General features: G+C 39.3%; 1 protein-coding gene across 1 annotated transcript in view; it reads right to left on the bottom strand.

Moving 5' to 3' along the window:
• The window catches only part of MAN1A1 (mannosidase alpha class 1A member 1), a 147,771-nt gene that overhangs the window by 13,300 nt on the left and 108,728 nt on the right, over positions 1 to 25,743 (bottom strand). The window contains exons 6-8 of the mRNA XM_064649663.1: positions 18,914 to 19,037; positions 16,625 to 16,718; positions 10,592 to 10,707 (exon numbers count right to left, since the gene is read on the bottom strand). Coding sequence (XP_064505733.1) covers positions 10,592 to 10,707; positions 16,625 to 16,718; positions 18,914 to 19,037 — 334 coding nt within the window. The remainder of the gene's footprint in view (positions 1 to 10,591; positions 10,708 to 16,624; positions 16,719 to 18,913; positions 19,038 to 25,743) is intronic.

The raw sequence follows: 25,743 nt of genomic DNA, 5'->3' as shown, positions 1-25,743 counted from the left end.
CCAAGTGAAAAGTTCTGTCTGGTATAATTAATTTTGCATTTTATACTTAAAATCACTTTTATTTTTATATAATTATGTACTCATTCAAAGGGACATATTTATTTGAATTGCAGCTCTATTACAAGTTGCTCGCCACCTACAAGTAATTCCTTCCTGCACTGTTTGCAGATCAGGTGGTGGGATGGAGCACTCCTTCTATGAGGAAAGGCTGAGAGAATTTAGTTTGTTCAGCCAGGAAAAGAGAAGGCTTCAGGGTGACCCAATTGTGGCTTCAAGTACCTGAAGGGAGCTACAAGAAAGATGAAGAGAGACTATTCATAAGAGCATATAGTGACAGGACAAGGGGGAATGGATTCAAACCAAAAGAATCATAGAATCATAGAATCAACCATGTTGGAAAAGACCTCCAAGATCATCAAGTCCAACCCTTGATCCAACACCACCATGGTTACTAGACCATGGCACTAAGTGCCACATCCAGTCTCATCTTAAAAACCTCCAGGGATGGTGAATCCACCAACTCCCTGGGTAGCCCATTCCAGTGTCTGATCACTCTCTCTGTAAAAAATTTCTTCCTAATATCCAACCTAAACTTCCCCTGGCAGAGATTAAGATCGTGCCCTCTTGTCCTACTGCTGGTTGCCTGGGAGAAGAGACCAACCCCCACCTGGCTACAACCTCCTTTCAGGGAGCTGTAGAGAGTGATGAGGTCTCCCCTGAGCCTCCTCTTCTCCAGGCTAAACAACCCCAGCTTCCTCAGCTGCTCCTCATAGGACTTGTGCTCAAGTCCCTTCACCAGCCTCGTTGCTCTTCTCTGGACCCGCTCCAGGACCTCAATATCCTTCCTGAACTGAGGGGCCCAGAACTGGACACAGTACTGCAGGTGTGGCCTCACCAGCAGTGAGTACAGGGGAAGAATCACTTCCCTGGTCCTGCTGGCCACACTGTTCCTGATCCAGGCCAGGATGCCATTGGCCTTCTTGGCCACCTGGGCACACTGCTGGCTCATGTCCAGCTTCCTGTCAATCCACACTCCCAGGTCCCTCTCTGCCTGGCTGCTCTCCAGCCACTCTGTCCCCAGCCTGTAGCACTGCAGGGGGTTGTTGTGGCCAAAGTGCAGGACCTGGCACTTGCCTTGTTGAACCTCATCCTATTGGAATCAGCCCAACTCTCCAGTCTGTCCAGGTCCTTCTGAAGAGCCCTCCTGCCTTCCAGTAGATCAATACTCCTCCTCAACTTAGTGTCATCTGCAAATTTGCCAATGGTTGACTCAATCCCCTCATCCAGATCATCAATAAAGATATTAAACAGAACTGGGCCCAACACTGATCCCTGGGGGACACCACTAGTGACCGGCCGCCAACTGGATGCAGCACCGTTCACCACCACTCTCTAGGCCCGGCCCTCCAGCCAGTTCCTGACCCAGCACAGAGTGCCCCTGTCCAAGCCATGGGCTGCCAGCTTTTTCAGGAGTATGCTGTGGGAGACAGTGTCAAAGGCTTTGCTGAAGTCCAGACAGGCCACATCCACAGCCTTCCCCTCATCCACCAGGAGGGTCACCTGATCATAAAAGGAGATCAGGTTGGTCAGACAGGACCTGCCCTTCCTAAACCTGTGCTGGCTGGGTCTGATTCCTTGTCCATCCTGTAGGTGCTGTGTGATTGCTCCATAACCTTGCCAGGCACTGAGGTCAGGCTGACGGGCCTGTAGTTTCCTGGGTCCTCCTTGCAGCCCTTTTTGTGGATCAGTGTGACATTCACCAACTTCCAATTATCTGGGACCTCCCCAGTGAGCCAGGACTGTTGGTAATTGATGAAGAGAGGCTTGGCGAGCTCTTCCACCAGCTCCCTTGTCACCCTAGGATGGATCCCATCTGGTTCTATAGACTTGTGAGGATCCAAGTGGCTCAGCAGGTGACTGTTTCCTCCTGGATTACAGGAGGGGCTATTCACTTTCCTATCTCTGTCCACCAGTTCCAGAGGTTAGTTGTCCTGAGGACAACCTGTCTTACTGTTGAAAACTGAGGCAAAGGGCAAAAGAGATTAGGTTTAGATTAGATATTAGGAAAAAAAGTATTTCCTGTGAGGGTGGTGAATCACTAGAACTGGTTGCCCTGAGAAGCTGTGGATGCCCCATCCCTGAAAGTGTTCAAAGCCAAGTTGCCTGGAGCTCTGAGCAACCTGGTCTAGTGGAAGGTGTCCAGGCCCATGGCAGGGGGTTGGAACTGGATGATCTCTAAGGTCCCTTCCAACCCAAACCATTCTATGATATATATCACTATAGAGATTCATTATTTCTTCTCATTGTAATGAATATTCTCAATAAAAACCAATATACAGGATCTGAAAATAATCAAAAAAGCTAAAATAATGTGGTCTTTGATTAGCTGAAAATACATTACTGATGGATAATTGTTTTTTAGAGCTGGTACAGTTTTTCTTTTAAGTAAATGGAAATTTCATTCCAGAGTGTATTAAGGTAAGGCAGAGAGACTGTGCAACATAAAAGTCTGGAAAGAGAAAAGGTGGCTACCAATATATGTTGCCGAAGGTAGGAATACCTGGGAGAGACCAAATAAAAAATAAAAATAGAGACAGCCTGACTTGAGACTGTAGTGGACAAAAAAAGAAGAGCAAGAGAGAGAAACTAAAGGTAAACAAACATTTTCTAGATATTTAAAGAAACAAATTTACTACATGTAAAGCTGATACGGCATTATGGAATACACTTTGTCCTGTACTCACACATACCTATAAGTTTTTAGAGCCAGACTTACTTTTTGCCAGTTCCTGGCAATTTTTCTTTTTGAGCTTTTACATAAGGCTCTGCTTACAGACCTTACTGCGGTAAAGCCTTTAGCCAAATAACTTTTTTCTCCATCTTGTGGGAAATTATTCCTTTATACGACAACTTTATGAATGCTTTAGCACTCAATTAGAAACAATAATAGTCCCTTTTACAGTTTGAATTGTGGCTCAAGTGCTCCTTGTATTACTACTGGCATCTTTCTCATGAGTTTGCATGTTAAAATTATGCCCTTGCCTATCTGTCACAGTAAATGAGACATTAGGAATTGTTTCAACTACAGGATTGCAAATTGCATGTTTGTGTAATCTATGTTATTGACAGCACAAAAGAGAAACTCTTCAGCTTTTCCCAACCTGATTTGCATCCCCTCTTGCCTTCTTTGTTAAGGCAATGTTTTGTGTTCTCTGCTTATCAGCCTGTTCCTTAACCTATACATTATACTTGCACAATTCAGTAGAACTGGACCCTCCTAATAAATACCCACTTTCCTTCATTCAGTTCTTCACTCCTTTAAGATTTTCATGCAGCTTAAATGATGTCTTCACCACCCCCTTCCTCCAACCCTGACTTGATTTTGTCACTGGTAAATCCTTCGTTTACCCTTTGAGTTGTTTAAAATAAAATTGTATTGTTTGTAGGGAAACACAGAAGATACAGAACTGAATCATCTCACTGTTCAAATGAGTTAACCCCCCCCCCCCCCCATTAACAAGCTTATTTTTACATGTATTGTCTTAGTGGATTACACTGACAGGTAATAAAAACACTAACGGAGATGCCTACAGAGCACAGATGGAGGCTTCTCAGGAAAAATGATAACCTCAAGGTTGCTCAATTCAAAATAAACATGTGGCTCAAAAACATTAACTCTGCTAAAGGAGCAGAGATAACAAATTACAAACCTCAAATTGCCATGCAATCCCACAGTTCTACTACCTCTAGCACTTAGGCATTTTACCTCTCCTTTTACAGTAACTTCTAAATTATGATTAAGGAATTTCAATGATTACTACTGTTTTAACAAAAACCAGGTGTTTCATTTCCCACCTCAAGATGTCACTGTAGCTGGAGATAAAACTGCCCTGCAAGACAGTTACATATTTCCATACCTTAATAAATTTGAAACTTCAAAAATATTATTCTAGTTCTAAATTGCAAGGGTTTATAATGTTTGTTTTGGGGATAATTACAATTCTGCAGGCGTCTTCATAACAAAGCACTATAAATTATCTCAGTTCAAACTTTTAATATATTTTTCTTCCCCTAGGACTTCTCATAAACAGTATTTTGATGATATGAAGCAACAATGAGGATGAAAGAGAATTCTACCATGTGATATTTCCAATAATTCATAGATGTATAATGTCAATTGCTTATTTATTTTAATATTTACAGCTTGCACCAATATATTTTATTGCTTTGAAACAGCACACAGCAGGCAGGTAAGGTTTTCATGCAGTGACTTTCTAAGTCAATTGTCTGTTTTCTTCACTTTGCTACTTCCCTTATGTTTTCTCTATTGAGTTGATCTAGTGCAATAGATACTTTTTTTCATCAACCTTCATAATTAATCAAATTTATTCTTTATCAAAAATTCCAATGAGTTTATTATGAAAAGTTTATAGCTGGAATAGGAGGTTCAAGCCCTCGCTACATATAAGTTAAATATACTTCTGCCAAAGAAAAGTGGCATCTTATCCTTATGGAGCTTTAAAAATCAAAACTGAAATCTGAACACAGAAGAACTTTCATTTGTTTAAACACAGTACGTAAGAAACATTTTGAAAGCACTAAAGAACTTACTGCTTTTGGACTTAAGACATGTTATGCAGACAAGATTACAAGTGCAATGAAATATGAGTGCTTATAATGGAGATGCCTAAATTTTTAAAATTGAAGCATTGGCAAATATTTAACTACCGTGATATCTATTCATCTGATCACTAAAAAGATGATTATATTCTAGGGGAAAGCTGACAATTTACTTTTGTCTGAAAATCATTATTTTTTTCCCTCTATAGATCTATTAGTGTCTCTAAGAGCACCAGTGCCCTACTACTAAATGTAGTTAATGCTGTCTGTTACCAGAAGGCTAAATTTATTCATATTCTTAAAGCAGTATTAATGGTCTGGCAAGAATCAAATCAAGCCACTCTCAAAATATTACATTATGCATTTTCTGAATATTCTAGAATAAGTATCTGTTGCTCCTGATAAGCTTCTTTTGTCATCAGAAAAGGAAGGGAAAATAGCACGAGGAGTAAGGATATGGCTGCTCTGACAAGACGACCAAGGTCACAAGCAAAAACCAGACAATTTCTCTCTGGACTTTTATAGTTAAAATGCTCCTTAAAGACTTCTAACAACATTATATAGCTCGCTACTTCTCCTGACAGTCTGTAAATAAGCAAAAAGTTGAATAAATACCTTCCATAGTCCAAAACATAAGGCATCGTGCAGTTATAAGTAAATTATAAACAATTTAAAAACAAAAGCCTGTCTTTAGTCTTGATGCTTTCTGTAAGCAGTTGTAGAGAGCCTCAAAACTCTTGTTAAGAGGGGAAATATAGTGAAGAGAATAACAAGGAGCAGTGAGTCCTCTGGACATTCTCATTTGCTAAGTGTAATGAATCTACATAAAACAGCTATACTATCGCTATGTGCAGAACACCAGTGCATCTGGGTGATAAATATTTCAAACACGACTGCTGACAAAATGTAAATAAACTGCCTGTTTATTAATTTTAACACATTTAAGTTACAGACAATGCCTCCCCACTGCTACACCAAAAAACCCCCAAAACAAACTATGCAGTGAGACTGCTGGGTCCCCTCTTTCATTCTAGGGGCTCCTATTGCAGCACCCTCTGTGACCTGTTTATGTATTTTCTTCAATGCCAAGAAGTGCTCAAGTATTGAATGTTCAATTTATTAATACACTTTTTGCTTTACCCAGTATGACAAACTATTATGAGCGAATTGTTGCAGTTCTGTCACTGTCCACATCAGTTATGTAGTTTTTAAGATCACTACAATCACAAAGCAAACCACTTTAAGCAAATTAATGGAAATGGAAATCAGCACAGACCAGCCACCAGACTGTCACCACAATTAAACAGACCCTCATGAAACTCCGGAGATAAAAAGGGCCTTTCTGCCAACATCGTGTGTTCAGTTTGCTAACAACACTTTGTTCTCTCCCTTGCTTCAATGAGAAAGGAATCTCCATGGATTTGTTTTATTTATCTGAAAGGCTGAAATCAACAGCTCTGAAAAATATTCACTACTTAATGCTGACAATTAAATCTATCCCAAAAAACCCCAAACAAAATTAAAGCTAATCAAAGTTAGTCTCCAAAGTTAGCAATGTGCCAAAAAAATTATAACAAAAATAAAAAAGTGATTCTATATCTTTTCTGTCTAAATTCTCAAAATCTTGAGGCCAAAAATTACTTTTTTGCCTTTTGATACCCACAGAAGTTTACTGCATTCCTTAATCATGCAACCGAGCCTAGCAGCAAGCTGACTTTCCGGAATGGTGCTGAAATCTGGCAGAGTGGCTGTGGCACTGCTGTGGCACCACCGATTCTTCTTTTGGCCATTTCCATTGTTTCTGCTTCCATGTGCTATGTTCTCTAGACATCACTAGTTTTCTTGTTATTATCTTCTGAGCAGTTGTTACGCAGTAAGAGAAAGTAAAAAACCTAAATGTCTAAAAGTAAACTACCCTGACTCACGGTAAAACTGCAGAGACTGTCTCCTTCACCTTACTGACACCACGGGCCCACCCTGGGTTGCACTGAACTGAGCTGCTTGGGAAATGCTGGTGAGGCATTCTCCCTTTTCCTGTGAAGTTCTTCTAGGATGAGTTTCCATTCTCTTTACAACCTTTAGATATGCCACTTCTTTAGAAATACCCTGATAAGGGGATGAAGGCAGCATCAGAGAGAGAGAGAATAAATATATGAGATGCAGAGAGATTGCAGCAATGGCCATAAATAGATATAATGGGAAAACTGGGAAAAGATACCACACCAGTTCAGACATCAAATGTGAGACAACCTATACACAGGAGTAGTGGAAAAATATCCCTTCAACTTAGAAAATGAGGGCTGACACATTCAAGAGGGGAGGATTTGATGCAGTTGTTTATGACACTGCTGTTGCCAGACTAGATATAAGTCAACCCACAACGTCCATTTTTGCTCGAAATCGTCATGTTCTCTTATTAAACTTAATTGTGTCTCAGAGGTCAGCTTTTTCACTAAGAAGAGTGGGATGATTCTTGTCCTGATACTTGCAAAGACTCATAGATTATTTTATTGGCAGTTATATCCTCAAAATATGGCTAAAAGCTGAATACACATTCGTTCTGTAACTAAATTTTGCATGCTATCCATTGAAACCTGTTTAAAAAAATCTCTTCATGTATTATGTGAAGCAGAACATTATAGGTATTGCTTTTCAAAAGAGAAAAAATAACTTGCATTAAAAATGCATTCACTTGTCTTTTTGTGTGAATTCTAGAGTTTATGAACCCCTCTGATGGCCTTATATATCCATATTAAGCTCTGGTATTCAAAACAAGACTATCTCTGTCCCTCTTCCCATTAGAAATAAACTCTTCTTTAAATGGTTTCAGCCAAATATGCATCTTATTCATGGCAAGTAGAAGAAGTTTCTAAATGTAGTTTGACATCTTAGTTATTACTTTTAACTTAAGCCATTATACAATCTATAGGTGATACAAAAATTCTAATAGAAAGAACTCTTTTTTCTTTAATATGATTTACGGAACAATGTGAGAAATAATCCCAAAGCTTTATCTAAATAGATTTTAGCTTTTCACAGTGAACTATATCACTCACCATATATTTTCATTTGTGGTTTCTGGATAGCAGATGGTATTGAATTAGGCATCGAACCTTCACATCACTCTTTCAGAATCTGGTGGCTATGTGCTGGACCGAATGGCCAGGAATAATCACACCGTTCCCTCTGGCGTAGTCTTAAAAAGATTCTGAAAGCGTCAGGGGAAATTTATCTAAGAAAATATGAAGCAGACTCAGAATGCCCAAACCGTGTAGGCTTAGTCTTAAAGAAAGACTGCAGCTTGTGCAGACTCTAAAATTAGGTTTAATTTAGATAAGTAATGGATCGATAGCAATAAAGCCAATATCAGAATGGATTTCAAATCAGGGTTGTTACTCTAGGGAAGAACCTGGCATCTCAGTAGGGCACAAACATTCTGCAGTTTCTGTGAGACTGCAACTTTGCCTCTGCTTTTTGAACAAGATACATTACAACATCAAGCTGCAACTCCTAACGCTGCATGTACATTTTCAGCTTTGGTACAGATGTACCTTGGTACAGAAAAGAGCCAGCAGGAGAAATGCCATTGCTCAGAAAATACTGGAAGTGGCATTCAGCCAGCAGCATAAGGAGATCTAGCACATCTTTATAGTGATCACTTGGCCCTCTCAAACACTAATACATGATGCTTGGACTTCTTAAGTGCTAGTACTACTAAAAAGCATTAAGAAAATAGGTACTTTAAACAGTCATATACAATAGAGCTCCGACCCTGTCATTGATATTGTCACATTTGGTGATGCTGCTGACCAGGCAATTCAGCTCCTCTAGCTCAAACCCAAGCAGGGAGAACTGTTGTGTGATTCTGTAGTGTGGTGGCCATCACCACTTCTGCTTCCCACTGCAACCTCAAGATGCCTGTGACAACTTCTGTACCCAAGGAGGTTGTTATCCTAGTATAGATATGAGTTTAAAGAAAGGCATGCTCCTGCACTCCGCATAGACACATATCAGAGTGCTCCTGACTCTCTTCTCCAGTGACCAGCCAACAACAGGCAGTTCTCCAGCTTATGGACAACTTGGGCTGGCTCAGGAGAGATACAGGCATACTGCCACCTTGCAGCTGGCACAGGATGCAGACATGCTCGTGTGGTATAAGGCAAGATAGACTTCCTCATGTACCTCACTCCAGCAGTGCTCACAACAGAAGAAGCTGAAGTTCCACCTTAGTAGAAGCAAGCCCACGGTGGCCACCGAGGCACTGGGCTCTCTTGGACTCTGACATTGTCAGCTAGGACCAGCGCGCTCCTGCTCCTCCCCTGCAGGATGGGGGGCAGTGCACTCAGGGTCCTGCCAACAAGGATGGTGGTCACACCACATTTGGGACAGTCTACCTGCAGTTGTTTCCAGAATAGCTGTACAAACAAAAGCATGGTTTTTTTTACCGTATGCATCTATGCACTAGCACTTACCATGTCTGAGAATGTATTTAAAAGAAAAACCTGACATTATTAAGCCAACGGAAGCAGAAGGCTAGGAGCAGCTTTGAGGTGCTTCAAAATGCCTTCCATGGTAAGATGAATTGATATTGTATTATTAGACACTTTGTTCTCTCTGTTCAGCTGCCATGGCTGAGCTATTTACAGTAGCACTGTTCTTATGCTATAGCCTCAAATGCACTCAAATCTAATTTAAAATCCACCTTTTGCTCTGAAGCTGAAACCATGTTAGCAGTGAAAATGAGGCCGACAGCATCCAAATCTGCACTTACAAAATTAAAGGCAAGATTTTCTTAGCAGGGGATACTTGGTCATCAAATTTACTACCACCAAAGATCACACCCTCCCTCAAATCATCACATATAACTTTCCAATGAAAAAAACCAATAGTTGCAATAAGTCAGAGTTGTATTTTTTAATGTCACGACCTTTTGTGTATGGGAAAAAAAAAGAGACTTATAACTTCCCTAGGGACAGTGCATTTCCAGATATATGAAAGAATAAGCAGATATTGCTTAGCATCTTGAAGCCTTGTCTATAGAGGCAGTGTACATAGATACAGTTAATAAGAGATAAAAGTCCTGGCCCTAGACAGCTTCTACTCAAAACAGATGAAAGGAGGGGAAAAAACCAACTAATATTATCTCTTTTATATATATATATATGAAAGCAAAGAACCGAGAAACTAGGTCATTTGCCCAAGACTGGAAGGAAAGCCTGTAAATATGAATTTAAACTTAATATTTCTCAAGTCTCAATCTGGTGTCACAAACCCATTATTTCTCCCAAAACAGCATATTAAGGAAATGCCATCAATAACAAAGCAAACTGCAGACCAGCAGGACCATAAATAAAATACTGCATAGAAATGTAAGTATGAACAATTCTGATTTTTGAAAACTTTCTCTTGTGTCCAATTTGGCTGTTTCACAGAAGCTGGCTAATATATGCTCTTGGACCAAAAAGTAATTGTGCAACAAAGCCCCTATTTTCATTTATACTTACCTACCATATTACATTAATCCATTTGTGGACCACAATCAAAACACTTTTGATGGCTGAAACGTGGGATTGAAACACAAGAGAGGAATTCCCTTCTGGATATAAGGGAAGAAGACAAGAGTAATATATATTTAGAGAAGACTAAGGAAAAACAACTGAATGTCTATCTGGGACCTACTTGTAGATGCATCTTTTGTTGCTTATTTTATACTTTTCTCCTCCAGAGACAACTGACTACATTGCAGTTGAAAAAAAATAGTTATTCATTAAGATTCTCCCCTTTCCCACAGTATCTGTATTTCTCTAGCACTTCTATTTGAAGAAGTCTTTTTAAAACAGAAACTAATTCTTTAAAAAACACCCTGTGGTGGCAAATACATAAATCTCTCACATTGTCCCCAGAGCCTGTCTCTTTAGGATTACAATAGATTAGATTATTATGGAAAGGAAGATTTACATATCTTATTTACCTGAACAGCATCATAATACATTTTCTTGCCGTCTTCATCTGTTTTGTCTGACATCAGCCATGCCTTGAGCAGATATTCATAAAAGCTATCCCCAAGCCCTCCAATGGAGACATGATCTTAATAGGAAAGAAAGAGATTGAACAACAATTTCATCTTCAGCCCAGGCAATAAAATACAATTACAGTTTGCAATAGTGTATTTAATGATCTCTTTCTACAGCATCTTCAGTAAACATAAGCCTGGAACCTCAGGAAAAACTTTACTGGTATAAGCAGAGATTTATTTATTTATTTTCTAAATTTTTAATCTAGCTAAAGCACCATAGTTATTTAATATCCACAATATGCCTCAGGAGTTCATGGCAAAGAAAAAAAGAATTTTTAGTTGTTAGTTCTAATTCATGTAGTCTATCTCATACAAAAATGTGTTACACTACGGTCTTTTTTATTCTAAAAAGAAAAAAAAGTAGAAAGTGCTCTCTAATTTGATAAATGCTTTCCCTTCTTAATGTGCAGGCATTGTTTTTATTTGCTCTTTTATTCACTAACTTTCCATTTAAGCCACTTCATAAAAAAGGCTTTTAGCTCCTTACTGCAGAGTTGAATTTCAGGTTATTTAGTGGCATTTCAAAACACTGAGCCATAAGTTTAAAAATAATACTATATTTTTGAACGTCTGACTGCTCTCACAACTCAGCAGTGGCTCTAGAAGGAAAAAAAAAAAAGACTTATCCACACCTACAGAAGATTATTGCTGTAATACTGCATTATTCTGCCCTTTGCTTACTACGAGAAATGATCTGGTACTACAGATGCTGTGATTATTCAGCTGCACAATTTAGGACGTGACTCTGCACACACTAACACCACACAAGTCAGACATTCAACATCAGTTGCACCAGTGATGGGAAAGTTAGTGATGCTCTCAGCTGCTTGTACAAGGTTGCACCGAATTGCTGTGCAGGAGCCTAAGAGGTTCTTGGCAAAATTTTAATGGGCTATCATGATTTCAGCATAGATCCCCTTAATACAGGAAATACTACAACTATATACATATGTAAAGTGTTTTTATAAGCTCCATTAAACTAAGAACACTAGCTAGAGGTTTTCTTCTAAAACTTGGTGCTGCCTGGTAAAATCAAGTGATTTGCCATTTATTATGTCTTCAGTGAAAGGATGTCAAAATGCTTTACCAGGACTATTTATTTATAACTGTCAATTTTACAGCAAGGAAGGTACCCACTAATTTCATCCAAGATATCCAGGATGTAGATGTAGTTACACAGATCATGCAGCAAGTCCATGAGTCATACCACAAAATTCTGAGCATGAGAAAAGCAAAAACAACCCACATGGGATAATCCAGGCTCATAAAGTGAGATGCAGAAGGGTTAGTGGTACTGAGCTCACACTTCCTTGACACCTAACTCTCATTTTAGCTTCCAAGTTATGCACCTGTTGGTGGAATTCAAAAGAACACAGAGAATTTAAACTCCTTTGTATCTTTCTCTTCATGGAAAGCCTCCTTTCACCTTCCAAACAGGTTTCAAAGACATGCAAACATAGAAGATATATATTTTTCTATTCAAACTTTACTAACAGTGTCCTTTTCCTCTACTAGCCTGTGATATGCAAAAAATAATGTAGCTTTCTAAATGTATCCTGTGCCTACCAAATATATTGTACCATCAAATCTGGGTTTTAAATGGCTTTTTCCCCCCCTCCCTATCTTTTGAATGAGATATATTAAACTTCTGGAAAGACTACACCATTTTTTAAATTAAATGTTCATGATCCAAAAGGAAAAGAGGCTTCTTAAAACAATGGAATATTTCCTATGATCAAAGGCTGATCTTTGAACAGCAGCATTTAAATGACCTTTACAGTTTCCTAAATAAATTACCATAGAAACCTCTGACATTTGCAAACTAAATAGCACAAGCACAGTTTCATCAATAATAAGCCCTGTTATTATATACATTATTGCAGTAGACAAATCCAATTGACGCATGCTGCAGCAAATCACTGTCAGTTTATTGTCAAAATAACAAGGGCTAAATGAATTTACAGGAACAATGGCAGAGATCCAGCAGTGGCTTTTCACAGTTACGGCACTGCTGGAGAAGAAATGTTCAGAAATCATTCCTTCCTCCCCATTTGATGTTTGAGAGAAAATACTTCTGTCCTATACCAGTTAAGGGTCTTGGTTGTTTGTTTTTTTCCTTCTGTTGTAATCAACTGAAAACAGCCTAGAAAAGCAATCTCAAATAAAACAACTTTTGAGCCTCACATACTGATCTTCTCTATCGGAAAAAAATTAGTCAGTCAACGTCTGCGAATGAAGGCAACCGATATGGAAGAGATGCAACAAGATGGAATTTGTTTTTGCTGCTTCAGCATGCTGTGGATAGACCTGCATCAACATCTGTGTTCATCATTTGCATGCACAGGAAGTATGTCAATACTACATACTATTGGAAAGCAAAGCTAGTACAAGCTATAAATTTTCCTGTGCACATCAACATTCATGTGAATGAGGAGTGTATAAGATGCAATTATATTAAAAATATGGAAATGGCAAAGATTGTAAGGCAGAGTAAGTGTATAAGGCAGAGCCACTAACTGCCTCGGCCACTAGAAAGATCTGCTCTCATGCGGCTCACAAAAAGCTGACAGAAGCCAAGGAAGGAGTTAACTGGATCTGGCTCACAGGTGCAGTTGTTCTCTGCCCTTCTCTGCAAACTGCTGAGGTCCTTCTGAAGGGATGGTACGCTCCTCCGAGCTTTGCATTGTCAGCAAACTTCCTGAGGAGGCATTTACCCCTTCATCTAAGTCATTCACTGATGAGTAAGTTAAAAAATACTGGGCCTAATAGTGAACCCTGGGGGACACCACTAGTGACAGGCCTCCAACTAGGCCCATGCCACTGATTATAACCCTCTGGGATCTGTTTTTCATCCAGTTCTCAATCTACCTCACTGTCCACTCATCCAGTTCACACTTCCTGAGTTTGTGCATGAGGATGCCGTGAGAGACAGTGTCAAAAGCCTTGCTGAATTCCAAGTAGACAGTATCCACTGCTCTCCCCTCATCTATCCAGGTAGTTGTTTCATTGCAGAAGGCGATCAGGTTGGTCAAGCATGATTTACCTTTACTGAATCCATGCTGACTACTCCTGTCCCACTTTCTTGGGTAGTGATGGCCTCCAAAATGAGCTGTTCCATCACCTTTCCAGGGGCTGAGGTGAGGCTGACTGGCTAGTAATTCCCTGAAACCACCTTCTTGCCCTTTTTGAAGAGTTTCTTCCAGTGCTCAGGCACATCTCCTGAACTCCATAGCCTTTCCAAGATGATCTTGAGTGGCTTCACTATGGTGTCTGCCAGCTTTCTCAGCGCTCATGGATGCATCCCATCAGGGCCTATGGACTTGTGGCTGTAAAGTTTGCCTAGGTGTGGCCTTCCTCATCTCGTTTTTATTTACTCTGACAACTCCCTATATTCATTCCAAGTGGCCTGACCCTGCTTCCATCTCCTGTGTATTTCCTGCTTATGCTTGAGCAATGACAGGAGTTCCTTGTTCATCCATGCAAGTCTCTTGCCCCCTTTGCCCAATTTCTTGCTCATCAGGATACATCATTCTAGAACCTCGAGGAAGTGATCCTTGAATACCAACCAGGTCTCTTGGACCTCTCTTCCTTGAAGGACCTGTTCCCATGGAATTTTTCAAAGAAGATCCCTAAAGAGGCCAAAGTCAGTCCTCCTGAAATCCATGGTTACAATCTTACTTGCTGCCCTCCTGTTTTCTCCTCGCCCGATACTGAACTCCACAGTCTCATGGTCACTACAGCCAAGGCTGCCCCCAACCTTCACATCTCTAACAGGGCCTTCCCTATTTCTCAGTATGAGGTCACCCAGCACACCATTCCTTGTCGGATCCTCCACTATCTGTGTCAGGAAGTTGTCATCAGTGCTCTTCAAGAACCTCCTGGATTGTTTGTGCTTTGCTGTGTTGCTTCTCCAGCAGATGTCAGAGTGGTTAAAAGCCCCCTCAAAGAACCAGTGCCTGTGACGTTGAAGGTGCTTCAAAGTGCCTGTAGAAAGCCTCATCCACTTCCTCCGCCTGATCAGGTCACATTAGCAAACATCCACAACAGTGTCATCCTTACTTGTCTGCCCTTTTGTCCTAACCCTAAGCTCTTGACTCACTTGTCATCCACCCCAGAACAGAGCTTGGTACATTCCAAGTGTTGCCTCACATAGAGGGCAACTCCACTACCACGCCTTCCTGATCTGTCTTTCCTAAACAGTGTGTAGCCCTTCACAACAGCATTCCAGTCATGCACACTATCCCACTATGTCTCTGTAATCATAGTGAGGTCAAAGTCCTATGACTGCACACAGATCTCCAGTTCCTCCTGTTCCCTATACTGCATGCATTGGTGTGCAGGCACTTTACAGTAAGTATTTGATTGTATCAATATCCCAGTAGGGGTGCAAAGGGATGCCCCATAGTCCTGTCTTATGGTGACACCTTTGGCTGCTTGTACTTGTTGGAGGTATCCCCTCTTAAACCTCGTTTTGCTACTTGGGTGGTTGCTATAGTTCTTCCCTTCCCACACTTTATCTTTCTTGAGCCTGGCTATTCCCCTTCCCCCTTCAAATCAGTTTAAAGATCTCTCAACAAGCCCTGGTAACTCCTGAGCTAAGATCCTTTTCCCCCTTTGAGACAAGTGGGTCCCATTTGTTACCAGAAGGCTTGGTGTCATATGATCCATGATCAAAACCCCCAAAATTCAACTGGTAACACCAGTCTCAAAGCCAGGTATTCATCTGCATGATTTTCTTGTTTCTTGCCCCATCATTCCTGCATCTGGTAGGACAGAAGAGAATATAACTTGTGCTCCAGATCCCTTGATCAGTTGTTCCAAGGCCCTGAGGTCCCTTCTTGATTGTCTGCAGCCTTCTTGATGGGAACTTTGCCACTGCCTACCTGGAAAACCAGTAGCAGGTAATAATCAGTGGGCCACCCCAGGTTGGAAAGTTTCTTGGTGATGTCCCTTACCTGGGCCCCAAGGAGGCAACACATCTCTCTATAGCTTGCATTCAGTCAGCATATTGGGCTTTCCAATTATTAAAAAAGGGAGTCACCAATGACTACTACTTTTTTTTTTTTCTTAATTGAGGAGGTCATGATGAGGTAAGGTAAGGAGGTAAGCTGCCCTGCCTTAGGCGATCCCTCCAACCCAGATGGGCCTCCGTCCACATTCTTATTTCCCTGGTCCTCAGATTTCAGGGCCTCATAGTTATTGTATGAGGGCACCTGGGGAAGTGAGGTATGTCAGGAGAGGAGATTTGCCTGCCACCTTGAGCAGAAACTTGTTTCCACTCCCCTCCATCTCTAAGGTTCACTCCCTCTGCCTGGTGGTGAGAGAGTAGGGGATCCATTGCTTCTTGTGAAGTACATCTTTGCCTTCTAATTTTGGTATCTTCAGCAACGGTTCCAAGGGGATTAATGCCATGCCACAGTTCTGTTTAGTTTGCTTCCTCAAATAAGTTGTTGGCATTAAATATCAACAGAAATCACAGCTGGTACTAACTGGGAAGACTTATCTTATTGTTTTTTTTTCTTCAGTGGTCCCACACCACTGGGTCCAAAAATATGGAATTTGATTCAGATGAGCTGATAATGTTTCTTAAACAGCTACTTCAGAGAGCACTTTAGATTTTTGAATAAGAGACTTAGGTAGTTTACCAATTCCTTTCCAAAATCATACATATTCAGACATTTCACTGCCTCCATAAGCCATATTGAAAGATCAAAAAATGTACATTAAAATACAGCAAGTAGAATTATTAGTTTTATATTTGTAGCATTTTTTACATTTTATAGAATCTCAAATATAATGTGAGTTTCTATACGTTATAAAAGTTCTCCATATATATATACAAAAAACATGTAACAGTGACTGAAAGAATTTAATGACTGCAGGCAGCACACCGAAGACAGGTCACAGTACCAGACTTGAGCTACTTACGCTGGCCCCATTGGCCACTGCTGGGATTCAGATAGTTGGGGTAAAGTCCCTCTGGTTTATCCAGTCGATTTAGAACTTTTCGAATATTCATTACCTATTGGAAGGGTACAAAACATTGAACACTGACCCATTTTCCCCCCACATAAAATAAAACAGTGTTGGTACAATATGCCTGAAAATAAAACTCCCATGTACTCAAATACCTCAATGCACTTGTATTACTATTAAAAAGGACTCTCAAAGCTGATATCATTGTGCAAACAAGGCCCTCAAAACCTCTGGAGTTTGTGTGGCGAGTGTCAACTATGAAATAACACAACAACAGAAGCAAGCTCCAAAGTTCAGGGCTTGCCATACAGACTATCTCACTCCTCCACAGGATACTGAAATTCACTGAGAATATTTGCCTTAACTAAGTTAACCTATGGCAGTATTATATTCCTCATATACCTAAATCAGAAATGGTATTAAATATTAAGCCTATCACCTAGTTCAGATGTGGAAGTGAACTCTAAAGCAGTTTTGCCTAGAAAGGAGAGCACTGCTGGAACTGAGTTTCATACAACTTGCCCAGCAGGAACCCAGGCAGCCCTGAGCAGTTTGCTGGCACTGTTAAGGAGCTTGCTAACAAATGAGATGCCCTGGGAAACAATTGCAGTCCAGATGCTCTGCAGCTGGAGTCATCCAGCAGCACAATCCATTTCAGAGCACATGAAATGAGTTATACTTTTAAGATTCACAGAAAAGCAAATGGAGCAACTTGGGAGAATGAGGATCCTGAGCACTGCAGGCCAGAAATTGTAACAAAAAGGTACTGACAGCTTCATTAAAACACCCTGAATGTCTAGAGATCCACTGAATTAGCTACTGAAAAAGAAGATAAATTAGCTTATACCAAGACACAGAAGGATTTCTGTTGTGGTATATAAACTGCTTCCTGCCCAAATGCATTGCCCAAATGTAGGTTGCAATGTGACCTAGACCTCAATTAATGAGTTCTTCTATGAATACTTCCATGCAAAGCTTATTCCAGTATTTTCTCTTCTTTGTCAAGTGTACCAGTGCTGGAATGGTTTGTCTTGGAGGGCTTTGGAATCACAATCTCTAAAGAGTTTTAAGAATAGATTACATAAACAGATTTCCAGCATCTTGCAGCTAGAGCATGATGCCACTCTGTAAGAGAACCATAGACTAGGATTTTAAGATACACACTTTCATTGTCTCTTAGTAGCACAGATGTTTTACATTAAATTACATAAATGTCAAAAAGATAATTAACTTATGTAGTAAATTTGTTTCTGGCTATTCCTCAGTGCTGCCACCCCCTTCCCATATATCCCCTGCAGATTAGATTTCTTTAAGAGAAATTGTCTTTAAATTCACCCCTAAATACATGAAAATTTCTAGGAATTTGCTTCACAAAATTTATTCCAATGCCAACAACAGTATTGCAGCAAAGCCATTCAGTCCTTATCCAGTAATAATTTTAGATTTGACCACTGCTTTTAGACCTACTGCTATACATTTGGAGTCTTGTTATTAGCTAGATTATTAAATTGATAATATCAGTTTTAGCTAACATGTGGCAGCTGCAGTAAGAATACAAAACCAAAGCAAGTGTAAGTTTAAACAAAAAAAAAAAAAAAAGAAGATAAATGAATCAGTGTATTATAAAGAACAGGACTTGCTGGTTATTTATACACCCAAAAGCAAAGCAAAATTGTTTAGGTGGGAATTAAGGGCAGGAGGAGCTGCTTTCCATGGCTCATGTAAATAAAAAGTATGATAAAATGTTGTCAAATTTTGGAAGAATTAGTTGTTTGACAAAACAAAGTTCGAAGTGTATTTCTTATAGGTCAGTGCAATGGAAGCGCTATATGACCTCGCTGACAGCAGTGATATTATACAGCATTTTGAAGAATAAACTTGTTGAAATCACCATGGTGCTTTGCTTTCTCTAGACATCAGTTATTATCCCCAATATAATGTCAGTATTTGTTTACACCTCATTCAGCTGAAGAACTAAAGAAAGGTCTACAGTCTGATTGTTTAATGTGATAGTAATTAAGAACATAAACAGAAATTATGTGTTTTATGAGGCCACATACAAGAATATGCATCAGAATAATTTTGGAAGGGATTTTTGACTTTTTAATACAAAAACATGCCAATGTGATTTGGGAAAATGCGACAAATGCTTACAACTGAGGAAAATCCAAATCTCTCCCCACTGATATTAGTCTCCCAATATGTGATTTTTACAACATGATTTTGACTGAGAAGTCTAACCTTTTCAGCAAAGACAGGGTTTCCAGACAGGTGGCTCAAATGCACAAACTCCAGATGCAAAGTCCCAAATTCTGCCAAAATGCTGCTTCCGCCAGAGGCCCATGGCCAATTTCGACCGATTCCACTAAGATGGGGGGAAGAGAAAGACAGAAAATAACCACAAAGCATCTATAAAGCAATGCTAATAAAAAAAACCAGGCAGTAGCTATGCTGTTATCATGAGAAGACAATTAATTTAAAATGTATTTAATATATATGTAAGGAGCCATGCTTCAGCAGCCTTCCATGACTTCACCAAAGGGCCTTAAATTACCTCAGTCTAGTTCTGCTTAGGCTACTAAAATTGCTTCTTGCAACAACCCAATCCTTTAGCTCATGAATAGCTCCATTACACTTCTCACTGTAACTGTTTCATTGCATGATATCACGTTTAAAGACATTAAAAAACACTATGAGAAAACATTCTCATACTTCACTTGTTTTCCCCTGTATTTAGCACAACACTCTCCAATTCTAACTCCTATTTCCACAGTACAATTGTATATTAATTTAAAATAATGCATATATACAGGATAGGCTTTAAGTTAAAAGTACTGCAAGCAGTATATCCTTCTTAATATGTGAGAATTTAATAGGGTAGGATATGGAGGCATTGTCTCTCTGGGCACTCTTACTAGGATGAGTAACTTCAGTTTTCATTAAGACCTGAAGATACTTCACAGCAAAGTTAATCTCAGGATTTGTGCTGAGAGTAGAGAAAAGCACATTTATTGCTAAATCCCCACCAGAAACTAATGCTGGTTGAGACTCGGGACAAAAATCTACTAAAGTTTCATTACAAAAAGATGGTTTTCTTTTTTGCCTTGAAATTTCCAGCAGCAATATTCAGAAAAAACCCCTGAAATTAGAGAAAAATTAGGCAACTTTCTGGAGTATCTAGGTGGCATATTATTAGCATGAATGTTAGATATAAATACACTTACTAGATACTGGAATGCCTTCCTTATTTGCAAGTTGTAAACAGCATTAAACACATATACATATATAAATAAAATTTTAATTTTACTTTTACACATTAACAGCCATTACAGTCATCAATTAGCAGTTGCATAACCATGAAAATAGGGTATTCTTCTCCGTTAAAATGTGACCATATTATGAAAAAAACCCCACAAAACAAAGCAAAAAACCCAAGAAACCTCATCTTCAGTTCATCAAGATGGAAGTCCTCAGTTATATTAAAATCTCTTTTTCAAAAGGTCATCTATAGCTGAAGTTTATCTAATACAAGGAAATTAAGACTCCATCAAATTAATTTCCCTACTAGCTATATTAACACATTATTTTGAGACTTTTGCCAGACATGCAAAATAACACGAAGTCATTAAACTTTAAAAGCAGAGAAAAGGCTACAAATGGAGAGCACAAAGGAAAGAGATCAGATGAGGCTCCCCTGGCTGACCATAAAGGTACAGGAGGCTGGGGCACATTGAAGTCCTAGAATGCAAATGATTGCTCAAAAATCCAAAGAATAAAAATGTTTCTAATCTTCATAGCTGCAGACAAAAATCAATGACACAATGAAATCAGGGTACTGCAAAGATGCACACAATGCAATTTTGATATGGTATTTGTGTGACCAAAACAGAAAACAAGTTTTATGGGACCTAAATATCTCATTTTAAGAGCTATCTTACAAAGATTAGAGTGCTTTTTACATTGGATTAAAAGAGAAAGTGAAGAGAAAACCCCATCTGGTTTACAAGCTGTCTGCACTTCAATCTACTGTGGCTTAGAATTTTTCTGAACGGTAACATAAAACCATCAGACACGACAGAAAATAGGATCAAGGTGAGTACAGCAGACAACATATGTGGAAATCTCTTCTCTATAGTCTGAAGAACTTACAGCTACAGACTGGTTATTCACCCAAGAACAGGTATCATATCTAGGACACACCCAAGTTCTCAGGTTCTAACTGCTGACTTCTAGAGGAAAACATTTTAGCTTGTTTCCAAAACACTGAGATTGTAAGAGCTGATATAAGATACTACTGGTAAATAAAGCTCACCAGGGGGGAAAAAACAAAATTGAAATATTTCAGGGTTTTGAAAAGTTACTGTGTTATGATACATCTGGAAAAAGCCCTCTTGTTTTTTTCTATTAAGTTCCTTAGTAAATCTCAAAGTGGACACATTGAGCTGTTCCTACAGCAAAGCATCAAACAAAAGTGACAGAAAATGTTAACAGTCCTTACTTGCACTTCACCCCAATGTCTGCTGATATCAAAACAACCTGTCAGAACATTTTGATGTAGTGTGTTTTGTTAATCAGAAAAATTTCCAAGCATGGCTGTCAAGAGCTTTTCTGCATGCAGCAATGTGTTTTACCATGAGTGGAAGCCTCTTCTTGTTTTAAGATGACTTGAAAATTACAAATTCACATTCTTTACTCTTAATAGAAGAAAAAAAAAGTAGAAATAAACATCTATGTTGCATTTTTGTACTATTTAATGTAGTTTCATTTTTTTTCAGTTAGGGCAGCTGCTTAGGAAAAAAAAAGGCATGAATGTATTTCTGGCAAATCTGAAAAATAATGAGGCTGTCTGTTGGTTTAGTCTCAAATGAGAGCTCTGTCAAAACTGACAAGCTCATTTCAATAAGTGGTAGAACCAAAGAATTGCACTGCAGTCCCTTAACCATTTTTCATACAACCCTCTGCTATGGATGTCTGGTATTCTCTCATATCATAGAATGGTTTGGGTTGGAGGGCACCTTAAAGATCACCTACTTCCAAACCCTCTGCCATGGGCAGGGACACCTCCCAGTAGACCAGGTTGCTCAGAGCCACATCTAACCTGGCCTCGAACACTTCCAGGGATGGGGCATCCACAGCTTCTCTGGGTAACCAGTTCCAGTGCCTCCCCACACTTACAGTAAAGAATTTCTTCTTAGTATCTACTCTAAACCTATCCTCTTTCAGTTTAAATCCATCTCCCTTTGTCCTATCACTACATGTCCTTGTAAAAAGTCTCTTTCTACAAGGCTCTCTTGCAGGCACCCTTTAAGTACTGGAAGGCTCCCGTAAGGTCTCCCCTGGGCCTTCTCCAGGTTGAACAGCCCCAACTCTCTCAGCCTGTCTTCATAGGAGGGGTGCTCCAGCCCTCTGGTCAATCTTCATAGCATACATTTAATCTTTGGGAGCAATGGAACAGGTGAGTTTTCCATATTCCCTCACACTAACTGGAACAGCCACAGTATTGCTTCTGATTCCATTTAACTCCATCCTTATTTTAAGATGATAGTCCAGTGTGCACTATGTAGACAGCCAGCTCCTGAAGAGACATTACTAGAGCCCAGGAGATACTCAACACAGCTTTCGACGTACAGAATGCGAGACATTTTTGACCGGGAAAGTAGACTTGGACTTTTGTTTAACAGTCTCTTGGCTTAAAAAAGAAAAAAAGAAGTAGGTGCTCTTTATTCACCAGTAAACAACCCCTTCTTCCCCTCAAAAATAATTCTAAATACTGTATACTTTTAAACAGAACATAATTTTAAAAAGTAAAATTAAAGAAGTATCTATTTACTCTTTGGCCATAAAATCAATGCTGGGTATCTTGTTACTCTTCAGTTATGAAGTTATGCACTATCTTCCTGAAGTCTTGAGATGCAAGCCTGAGGCTCTGGTGAAAGGTTTTGTTTCTAGTCCCAAGTTTTAGCAAACCTATGTAACACTGCAAGTTCCTACAGTTTTTCTTCCAAGGGCAATTTCTTTCCAAGAAATTACAGCAGCAATCTGAACCCAAAAAATGATCAGGGTATTTGGGGGATTTTTCTAAAGGTGGCTTATTACTCTCAGATGCACAAACTTATGTGTAGATTACTCCTCCCAATCAAAGCAAAATCTGTAAAGCACTGAAAACTATTTGCATCTTATTTTCACTCAGTTATTCTTCCAAAATCGTTTAATGTCCTAAATGTCTTGTAAGCTGACAAATGCACTTTTCAGAAAGAGATGGAATGACAACAAAGGGGGCTAGGTATGATACCCTTTCTATTAGCTGCATTCCTTTATCTTGCTTTCCTTTTGTAATTTACTTTGCCACTGCATTTTTCAATTCTACTGTGTTGATACTGACTAGAACCTATACTAAGTGTCAGTTATATACTAACACCAGAGTCAGAAACAAAACTTCTACACTTCAGGAACGAAGGAAGGGGACACACTACTCAAACTTCTTTGAAGATCCAGACCACTACTGAAATAAGTTCAGTTTACAGGGCACTATTTTAATGTATCTCAAATCGCTGTGTCTTAAATCATACTTTTTATACTGCTTAAAACACATAATTTTCAGTAACATATTCATAGAGCTTTAGGACTGATTATAATTAGTAATATGTAAGTAAGTGAAGTTTGAAGTGAGGATCTAGATCAGAGAAGCGTATTAAAGTAGGATCATCACTGGTTTATAACATTTATCATTTATTTTATAAATTTTGTTTCTGAACACTGAGTGCCACAGAACCTGAAAACCAGTGTTTGTAATTCTATTGTCATTCATTCTCAGGAAATGAGCCTGACTGACCCGGGTTGCTGCTAACCCAACTCAGTATTTTTCCAGTAGACCGCTGTTGGTCCTTCTGCACCTAAGAACAGAATGTATGAGATCAGTGTCTCTTCTAAAACATACAGAGTGTACCAAGAGAGGGAACCATAGAGGAAACATAAATATTCAAAGGTTGCTTTTTTAAAATTACTGAAATTCAGAGGCACAACAATATTGAAAAGATTTTTTAAAAATTACAGCACATCCCTAATATATATAAAGCAGCAGCTGAATTTCAACTGAAAGGAAAAGCAAATCCTCAGGGAAACCACACAAATACTTCAAAGGGTCAAAACACTTATCAAAATTCTTGTCACCAATGAGAAGAACTGTTTGTCTCTACAGACAGCTTGTTTATTATACCCCAACCTTTCCTGGAGAATGTTAGGACAACTCCACAAGCTGGAGGCAGAGCAAGAAGTCAGAATTTCAATATTTAATGCAAAATACATAAGTACAACCGAATAGTCAGTATCCTCCTGCAGACTTAGCCAGTGAAAAACTGAAAGGCCAGAATAAAAGAGATAACAGCAGTAACAACGTAAAGTGTTCAAGTGCCACTGCTGTGAAAGGTTTTAGGATTAAGTATGAAAATAACTCCCAATAGCCCCTTTGGACTTTACTAATGCTGGTTTTTTTTTACAGAACTACCCCAACTATGATGGTGGGTGAAAATACAGAACGCTACAAGAGAGAAATGAGAAGATGGCGCTGCGAAGGATCCACTGAAATTCACCAGAGCTGGGACTCAAAGTGGAGCACACAGGTTGTGCCTGCAGTGTTGAGGGGATAATGGGAATCTGCCCAGAGAATACAAACTTATGACTGGAATTGGTTGGGCTTAATCCTGTTTTAACAGCAACCCACAGGAGTGGAGTGCTGCCCAGCCCAGTCTGCAGATCCTGGCTCACCTGCCTCAGTCCTCACCACCAGCCATCACTCAGACCCAGGAGGGAGAGGAACCTTCTGAAAAGGAGGTCAAGAAATAAGCAGAGAGTGATGCAAAGGACACAAAAACTTTCCTGCAGCTATTTTTATCTTTCTGCCCTCTCCCAGGATGCACTTCATGCGTCTCCTTGAGACTCAAGTCTCAATCCCCAAGCATACATGCCTTGAAAACAGAAATAAAGTAGAATTATCAGGTTTTCTGTGAAAAAACAACATCATCCCCTGCTTTTTTCCCCAAAGGAAGCCTGTGGTCCTCAGACAATTTTGAAAGCATAATATGATCACTTTTCCATGTTTTAGTCTTAAAATTACGACCACATGTGATTTGGCTGCACAACTCAAATACCAAACTGTAATTCAGCAGACAGACTCTGTGTGCCAGCTACAGGCCTAACCATGAAAGAAGGTGGAGAAATGCAAGAGCACAAGTAACTCCAGCAAGGGTAACTCACAGAAATTAATCTCTTTGGGACTCCCCTGATAATCAGTACAGGGAGATAACAGAATTAAATCACCTCACAGAGGAGATTAAGCTGAAGATGGAGTCTTTCCCGTTACAGAGTAAACCCAGGGAGACCAGTCTTCTACAGTTACCCCTTGCCAGGTGCCCAAATCTCAAAATTTCAATTAGTTCCACAGGTACCAGATGAATTTTTTAACTCTCTACAGGCTTATATATATAACGAAAAGAAGGACTGGAGATAAAAACTCTATAATATTATATTTTTAATTCTTTTATTATAAAAAAAGAAGGTTTTTCCTAGCTCATAATTTATCTTTAGTGATTTTTTTTGGTACTGGCCACATTTGCATGACATTTTTATAAAATACTGCAAGATAAGTTTTAGCAGGTTAAACTGCAAAAACAAATACAGAAAACCTTTCTGCAGTAGTGTGCCATGAAAAGGATATCTCAAGGTCCATGAATCTTCTATACCTAGTCAAGCAAAGTCATACAGCCAGTGCCGCATATTGTGAATTAGTAAAATAAATAAGTTAACGCAATGTATTATGTCCAAAATTTCTCTCAATTTATTGTTTTCTTTCCCATTCTAATGGGAGATGTCCCTGCCCATGGCAGGGCAGTTGGAACTAGATGATTTTAAGGTCTGTTCCACTTTGGCAGAATTGCTCATTATTCCTATGTCTTCCTTTTACAAAAACTCAGTATAACTACGCAATGCTCAGTCACAGCATTTCTAATAAAGTGTTTATACATTGCAAAAGCCTTCAGTCTATACATTGCCAGTCTTCAGTCTATTTCTTTTCT

Source organism: Pseudopipra pipra, chromosome 3, assembly GCF_036250125.1.
Source record: "Pseudopipra pipra isolate bDixPip1 chromosome 3, bDixPip1.hap1, whole genome shotgun sequence".
NCBI lineage: Eukaryota > Metazoa > Chordata > Aves > Passeriformes > Pipridae > Pseudopipra > Pseudopipra pipra.
This window is presented reverse-complemented; position numbering and strand designations above follow the sequence as displayed.